Source organism: Ruditapes philippinarum, unplaced genomic scaffold (assembly GCF_026571515.1).
Source record: "Ruditapes philippinarum isolate M1 unplaced genomic scaffold, ASM2657151v2 ctg21748_1_1_1_1, whole genome shotgun sequence".
NCBI lineage: Eukaryota > Metazoa > Mollusca > Bivalvia > Venerida > Veneridae > Ruditapes > Ruditapes philippinarum.
The window spans coordinates 2,529-11,249 of NW_026859761.1; the positions used below are offsets into that span (position 1 = coordinate 2,529).

Genomic DNA, 8,721 nt, shown 5'->3' on the forward strand with positions numbered 1-8,721 from the left:
CAGTATAAAAATGGCCTAGTGTGCGGAACCGAGTCCACTATTTATCATATTTGGTCCATTCCTGTTGCTTAAAATCAAGTGCGCCTAGAAGTATGACCTACTTAAGACAGAAATGTTTCGGTTATCTGTTTTTATGGGCAAAGGATGTAATTTTCAAAATAATATCTATTATAAGAAGAATTTTTAACTATAAGATAATTTTCTTATTTTTACTTAAAAAAGTGTACGACTCCGGGTACACTGACTCTAGGACTTTAAAACATGGAGTCCATGGACTCCCAACCCTGAAAAAGTTGGAGTCCAAAAGCGCGTCGCAATTAATATGTTTACAGATTAGTCATTCAATGCTCACAATAACATTGCTGATATTTTGAATCTTCAAGAGACTTCCAAAGTTTATAGTTATTCAAAAGAAACTCTGAACTACATAGTATAATTATTGTTTTGTTGTTAATATTTATTATGAAATTATTTCATTATAATGCATCAACACATGGAAATCATTTTTTTTTTCTCACTTTTATACCAAATCAAATTTTATTCTGGTTAAATAAGTCCACTCTAAAGACAAAAAGTTTGTATTTGTAAAAAAAAAACTGTAAATGTATATAGGCAGCGTTTAGCGGGATGAATAGGCAGGGAATTCCCCAGGCGCTTTTAGAGCATCGGCACCGATGCGCTAAAATTTCAGAACAAGAAATCCCGATGCGCTTAGAATTATCATAGCGCTTTAAAAAATGACCGATATTCCTTTCTATTGTGTCTATAAGTTAACCCCAATTAGCCAAATAAACAAGCCAATATACATGTCCTGTGTAGATAATTACCCGAGGCGTATACACAACCCGATACACTGATTGCCTGTAGACTGTGTGACGTCACAGACACCTGTCATCGATGTCTGCAGACGACTGTTGGTGCACTTTCGGGTGTTGTCAATTACCGTGTTTTGAGATGGGTGCAATTTAACCGCGACATGTGTGATATTTACATGTTTCAGGTAGGTGTTATAACTTTTATTGTTTTGATAATATAATTGGCATTGATTGACATGCGATATAACAGTTTGATATTTAGGGATGAATGGGTTAATTGTATTGATATAAGTGTAATGTTCAATTTCATCTTTCACTTTCTTACGATCGCTATGTCTAAGCAGTACTGTAGTATTAAGATTTCAAAAAATAATATGTTTAACATGAATAAGGGAAGCCTAGTTCACTATCAATTTTAAGAGTTTTTTTTGTGAGCAATGTCGTTGAAACTGTCTCAGGATCATTTTGCTTTTTAATATATACATGATAATCGTATTTTACTTGGATTAAACTGCATAGATATTCAGAAATAAATTTGGTTGATGGCTACTTTAACATTGAAAACATTTACGACTGTTCATTATCAACTTGCAACTGAGTGAAAACAACAACAAAAACTTTACATCAACAATCCCACTTAGTGACAGCCAATTGGTCATTTTCTTTTTTAATTAAAAATATCTTGTAATCTGTTTCTGTTCACTGAATCCCCAAAATGAAAAAAATATTAATTTTGCAGGCCCTCTTTAATCTAGCCTGTTATGGACAGCTTTGTGAAGTGCATTCTACTGTCCTACCCCTTAGCATTGGTTTGTCAGGACATACAGGAGCTGGCCAGGCACTTTGGTGTAGATATAGAGCAGTGCAGCAGCCACTGGCACCAGGTACGTGCCAGTCTAGAAGGGACTGATCAGTCAGCCGACCAGACCATGACCTGGATTACTGGCAACCTTTCTACCAGTCATCCAGCTCTTTACAGAATTGTTGCTGTGGGTCTCCTCCTCCCAACCTCTACTGCAGGTAATTATTATTAAATTCATTCATTCTTGAAATTCCAATGACAGTTGCAGATGTGTAACACTTAGCTAGAAGTTTTTCAACATTTCAAATATAAATTTTTTTACTTAGTTAAGTTTAAACAGGCTGGAAGTTTTAAATTTTCAAAAATTCACAGCAAACAAACAATATAAATAAAAGACATGAGGTTAACATAAATGATTACTTTCATTTATTAATTTCAGATTGTGAGCAAGGATTTAGCTGCCTGAAGAGAGTTAAGACTGAAAACAGGAATTGTCTCTCTGTTAATGTTCTTAACTATCTTCTTGTCGTCTCCCTTCAAGGACCCCCATTAGAATCTTTCAACTTTGAGAAGGCAGTCAAGGCATTGAAGGACAACAAACCTAGAAGACAGGCCCACTTTTAATGATGTTAATGAAGAAAAAACAACTGAAATATACTCATTTAAATGGGACACACATACATAATGTTGTGAACTTGTGTTTATATATAATTGTTTATTTATTTGAATTGTTGGAAATGGTCAAAAGTAAATAATAAAAATTAAGAAAATGTTTATCAAGTGAAGAGCTTTCAATATTTGTTTGAAAACAGCCCACAGCAGTATCTTGACACCTAAAATGGCAAAAAATATCGACACGCGGTATGGGGTCAAGACCCCCTCCCGCACCAACCCCGTCTAATTAAAAAAATGCAGCGCTTAAAAAAAATCCTGGGGAATTCCCTGATAGGAAAATCGTGTACAGCTTCACATAGTGTGTAAGAGATTCATCCGATCGACAATTATTTTAGCAAATATCTTCAAAAGGGGGCAAATTGAAGATTGATATTTAAAGATTTAATGTTGATTAAATAATAAAGGAACAATTCATTCGCATGTTTGGCTTGGAAACCGAGAATTTTGCGAAATTTTAGGGTTTCTGGCGAACGTGAAATCGCCGATGTTCGGATCAATTTTCGGATAGAATCTAAATATCAAAGAAAAGCGTATGTGTACCTGGCATTTCAGCACAATATCTTAAATTCTTAATACTCTTATAGAAAGATTTTGCAAGAATGAAACTAAAGCAAAATTGTGCCTAGAAAATGCTGAAAATAATCGACAATCATTATTATGCTGAACATATTCGACAATCATTCAAAATTACACTCATTTGTAATTGAGAAAACAGTCTTTAAACTTGCGGTAATTTTATCCTTTTGTCGGTAAAATTTGCTAATTTCCAATCAACTGTTGATCTATCACCTTGTGTTATATCTGGTAATTACATGTACTGTACAGCGCGTGTATACATTAGTCTGATCACTATTGCGTGATAATGATTGGAAGCGTTATCGCTGATTGGCTAATCGCTTCATGGGTCGATGTGCATAGGACCGCCTACCTATAGACTGACACGCGCTGACGCATTTGTGTATTTGTGGTTGTAAACAATCGGTCATGTTTATGCGTCCCCATGCAAAATTAAGCGTACGTGGAATCCTTGCTCTGAAATATTTGCGTCCAGCTGTAATAAACATGCGTACCGGGACGCCGAAATAAGCGTCCCAGAGACCCCTGGATTATAACGTCAAGTAACGATTGGTTAAGCGGGAAATCCGAGTTCTTCCAATATCGCGCTAACCAATCGTTACTAGACAAATACAGTCATGAGCCAACCTCAATTTATCTTAGAAGAATGTAGAAAGTGGAGTCGAGCGCCAGCTTGACTATTCTATGGCCCCTTAGTGGAAAGGCAAAATAAAATGATGTGATCTGTGTCATTTGCTGAATCTTACTATGTTTCACTGGTTTGGGTTATTCTCATTATTGGTAATACGAAATTAGGTGATACCTATGGCCCGGAAAGCTCTTTTAACTTAAACATCAAGCATAACATGTCAGGGATTTTTTTTCAGGATTTTGGGAAGTTACAAAACCCATACCCATGGAATTGGGAATTTCAGCGGTGTTTTGTTAAAAATTTGGGAAAAATGCATGACTGAAATTTTGCAGTGATAAAATGGATGCGAACAATTTCTGTCTATGATGCAGTCTGCGAAATTACATTTTTAGATCATTTTAGGCCATTTGGGCCTTCAACCCAGACAGAAGTATAGACAGAATATCACAGGCCCAAAACATTTATTGTGCAAAATAAAAGCAACAATATTTTATGTTATATCCCCAATCACCAGTTTCACTTAACCCTTTACCTCATATATACGCGAAACAACGCACTTTCGACCCCCCCCCCCCCTTTTTTAGGCCTCAAATAGTGAAAAAATGTCGTATTTGGGCCCCAAACACATGTTTTCGTTTGAGAAATGTTGCTAAAAAAAATGAGCACTTTTTCGGCGCCGCCCCCCATCCAAAAGATGTACCCCCTTCTGTTAGGGGGGTTTGAAGGGGGCGGAGTCCCCCTCATCGCCACGAAAATTTTGGACTTGTGAGAGGCTAACAATGACCCCTGGTCTATCATAATGTAACGTGTAACCAACGCTGAAAAGCCTTTGACTCTATCTCTTGAGAAGTTGCAGCACTTTGAAATAAATTTTGATGGGAAAAATCGAGGCAAAATAGTGATTTTTGGCAATTTTGAGATGTCCCCTCGTTGCCATGGTAACAGGAAATTGAAGACTGAGCATGTCGTTACAAAGGCAATGGTCCAGTCAACATTTGTGCCAAGTATGATTAGTATTGAAGCATTTTTCATAGTTTCATAGCAGTTTGAACTTGTAACAGGAGACTTTTCAGTGAAAACGGCCATTTTTCACAATATGCTCATGGGGGAAAGGGTTAAGATATTTAAATTAGCCAATTTATGTTTGTTGTTCACAAATCTAAATGGGTCAATCTAAAAACAAATTAATTCTTCAACAGAAATTTACCATAACTTGTTATTTAACCCGCGAACATTTATGATTATACTGGAGCATTTACACTAACCAATACTGAATAGCTGTAGATAATAATATAGATTATGCATAAATGATTGACATACATGCATTACACAAATATTATTGGAAGTACATATACTGATGAAGTACTACACAATTATTTCGGAAAAATATTGAAACTAATTTTATATGAAAACACATTCTGAATTCAAAGGCCCGTTGGGCTTACAATCTTTGGATTTTTAAAGGCCCGAATTGGATTTTACCAGCCTCGGGCATCGGGCATATGCCTTATTTCTCAGACTGATGATGGCATCTTCAAATATTTAAGCACTATTACAGTCAAGGCTGCCGATATTCCGCGGATCCGCGGAAATCTGCGGATTTCGTGAGCTCCTGGGTCATTTTTGAGATCGATGTAAATTCGACAAAGACAATAAATTCATTCGTCATATTTTATACAGTACCCAAAAACCGGCACGCTTCGGCTTTTATCGTTACGCTAGCCACCTATGGTATGTCTGTAAGCCCTTTTCTCATTGGTCATATCGAGTCTTTTCCGGTATTCTATTTTAGGATAACCAATCAAATTACAGTTTACATTGTCACTCTTGTCTGTTGTCAAAATGCGTCAAAATGTCAGATGTTTGTCAAATTTAGAGTCCAGGAAATTGATTTTAGGGCATACCAAATTATCAGAATCCAGGAGCTTCCGGGGGCTTTGCCCCCTGGTCCCCCACCAGGGCTCTGCCCTGGACCTGCAAAGGGGGCTTGCGCAGCCCCCTTAACCCCCGGCGTATTTTCCGCTGATTTTGCAATTTGCTGTTGGCAGCCCTGTACAGTGAAGACACCAGCCCTTATTTGCAAAGATTTTAGAATTTCTATTCAATATTTTTATTTTGTAACTTTCAATTGGGAATTTTTTTCTGTGGATTGGGAAAATAATATACTATTTTCAATTGGGAATATGACCCAATAACGGCTATAAATGAAGCCAAAAAAAAATCCCTGCATGTTCAGTATACATGTAGACCAGATCTTTCTTGCACTACGTAAATAAATAAATTTGCAGGTATTTTGTACCGTAAACAGAAACAAATAAATTTGTTGTGTAAACAGAAATGAATAAATTTGTGGTGTTCAACCTATCATGCTCCGAATATTTCCGAAAATCTCCACAAACTCCTTACAGTGATTTGATTGGTGAGCCATAAAATGGTTTCATTGGCCTCCTGTGTATCAAAATTGTATCATCACAAAAATTGCCTTGCATACATTATTTAGTATGATACTATCATTCCTTCAAAATATACAGGTCATCTGTTGGTAGATTATATTAATTTATAACAATTAAGGAAATGAATGGTGACTTGTCCTGGGTCTGTATTCTCAGTGTCTGAAAGGGCAGAATGATGGCCCCTCTTTAAGCCTAGAAGACGTGCATTCACACGATTTCGCGACTTCCCATTAAAGTTGTGCGAATTACATTTTTGGGAGTGTTGGATGTTTCATTTTAAAAATATTTATTTTAGATTGACCAAACATTAGGTTGAAATAAAACGATGCATGTATGTATCAGTTTATTTAGTAACATAACTATAAACAGCAAAATTACAAATGTTGTAATTTTTTAATTAAAGATGAATGTATTTCTGATAGATCTATTTGATATCTTGTCATAATATAAATGGCTGAATGTCATACTTAAAATTATTTAGAAAAAAGTTTAAAGCAGCATGCCTCCAGAATCATGCTAATTAAGTAATTTTTGTGAAAAAAAATATAAATGTATTTAAACTATAAAACACTATAAAATATTGTGAAATGAATGAAAAAAAATAATTTAAACATTGCAAACTGCCCTTAAAATCCACATGAATTACCAAAAAAAAAAAGGTCAAAATTATTATGCAAAATAGCCCTTACTGGGTTAGTCACCATCACTCGTATAGAAATATGGTGATAAACACTGCAATATTAGTTGTTAGCACATAGCATCATGTAAATTATTACTTGAATCCTTTTGCTTTCCTTAAAATCTTATTTTGTTTTCCTCAAGTTGATTTTCTCGAAAAATTTCTAGCTTGTCTGTAGGCAATGCAGCTTTAATATCTATGAATGCTTTCTTTATATACAAGTTATGTATTGGTCATATAGAAAAAGTTGGTTAATAAAAATCATTTCTGTTTCAGGTAGAAGAGATATTCTTCTCTAATAGGTGCAGGAATATAAGTTCTCCTAAAAAGATTATTATTGTATGATGATGCCTTCCCAGTTCAAGATTCCCGCTCAATAAAGACTTTCCTGTGGTAAATGAATAAAGAAGCTTCTGCAAATCTGTCGTTGTAAAATTACAATGTTTTCATATATAATTTAAGAAGTCATAACTGATATATCTAGTGTACGAAAAGACTCCCATTATTTTCTAATGTCTTCGTGAGCTTGGAGTGAAGTGTTCACAATAACTGTGCTGTTTTTACCTTCTCAATTGGACTTAAGGTTGTTCCTATTTAGCGACCAGACAAAGAAAAAACATAACTGACGGTGTGAAATAGTTAACTGTAAGCCTTTAACTGCTCGAAAAGTCATTGGAGATCAGAGAGTGCAAACACAAGGGAATAATCTTGGTAGACACAATGGCAGCCCCAGACCTGGACATTATAAAAGATGTACCAGGTTATAAGGTGATACTGAAGGCTGTTCTGAAGAGCCAGATTCAGCAACTGGTAAGTCTTCTATTTTGACCGCAGCATTTTTTCAACCCGAGGCCCTGCTTAGGGAATTGTGCTGCCTGGTACCGAATAAATTGGAAAAAATGCATTGTTTTGGTTTGGGCTCAAATTGGGAATTTTACATTTACATGCTAGTTATTCATGGGAAATTTCTTTTATCCACGGAGACATGAGGCCATCCTTAAAAAAATGTATGTTTGCTGTAACGCCACCGACTCATAAAATTTGCCACTACTCAAATTTTTTTTCATGGTCTGGATAAAAATTTATTTTTTTTGTCTCAGAAAATTATGCCTTGTGCTTTGTTTTCGTTCTTTTAAAGGTTAATTGAAGAAATAAAATCTAGTTCTTATTAAATTCGAATTCAGTTATCAATTTATTAATTGTTACCAGATTATCAAAGCATATATTGTCCAGCATTTTGAAATTCCATTTGGGAGTACAGTTCAATAAAAAAAAAAAAATCGACCTACCTACCCACCTTGAAAATTCTGGGTCGGGTTACTGCATACAAACATTTTTTCAAGGATGGCCTGAGAATTGTGCATAATATACGTGTACATTAAAACCATGTTTTATTAACTTAATTTTTTAAATCGAGTTCATGTATATGATTAATGTTTAGGTGCGAAACACTAGAAGTACAAAATAAACTGGGTACGAAAATCACTCAAGCCAAGTTCTTTGTCCTTACGACCCTCTATCATTCTGACAAATACAATAGGTATGATCCAGTAATGACTGTAATCAAAGACACCGTCATTGCCCTTGCTTCGTTTGCCCGTCATCCTTTTACTCCCTGAAAATAACCTTGAGTGTATTGTCTGAGGCATTACCAAAGCTTTTCATAAGTAATTTTCTACATTCCTGTATTGATTCTATTACCAGGTTGAACAGCTGGCCGCCACAGCAGAAGAAGAGTCTGTTATACTTACAGCAAGTGTTGCAGACGGCACGCTCAGCCATCTTGGATCGTCGTCGGGGAAAGGCTTCCTGGAGGATCATGAAGACATTAAGTCACAGTTCCTTGGATTCTGCCTCAAAAGTAAGGTTTTTGTCTTCTTTCCCAATGAATGATGTTTCCTTTGTAGAATGATCTTCTCAACAGGGTGAAATGAAAGATTTTTTTTTTCTCAAGCAACCATCTTATTTAACTTCAAACCTTAGAGTTTTATTATTGCTTTTCCACTTTTTTAACACTATTATATTATACTGGTATACCAAAAGAAAGAAATTCCTAACTACATTACCAATTCTCTTGTTTCACCCTCAAC

The 8,721-nt window shown here is 35.5% G+C and overlaps 2 protein-coding genes across 2 annotated transcripts; both read left to right on the top strand.

Moving 5' to 3' along the window:
- The first annotated feature begins 1,187 nt into the window (after window positions 1-1,187).
- On the top strand, window positions 1,188-2,289 carry LOC132757848 (uncharacterized). The gene is made up of 2 exons (XM_060749294.1): window positions 1,188-1,835; window positions 2,057-2,289. The coding sequence occupies exons 1-2, from the start codon at window positions 1,577-1,579 to the stop codon at window positions 2,239-2,241; spliced, it is 444 nt and encodes a 147-aa protein (XP_060605277.1). The 5' UTR covers window positions 1,188-1,576; the 3' UTR covers window positions 2,242-2,289.
- A 4,591-nt stretch (window positions 2,290-6,880) lies between these two features.
- On the top strand, window positions 6,881-8,492 carry LOC132757849 (uncharacterized; the record flags this gene model as incomplete). The annotated part of the gene is given in 2 exon segments (XM_060749295.1): window positions 6,881-7,441; window positions 8,336-8,492. Coding segments are annotated over 2 exon segments (247 nt in total), but the record flags the coding sequence as incomplete, so codon positions are not given.
- Window positions 8,493-8,721: the final 229 nt, after the last annotated feature.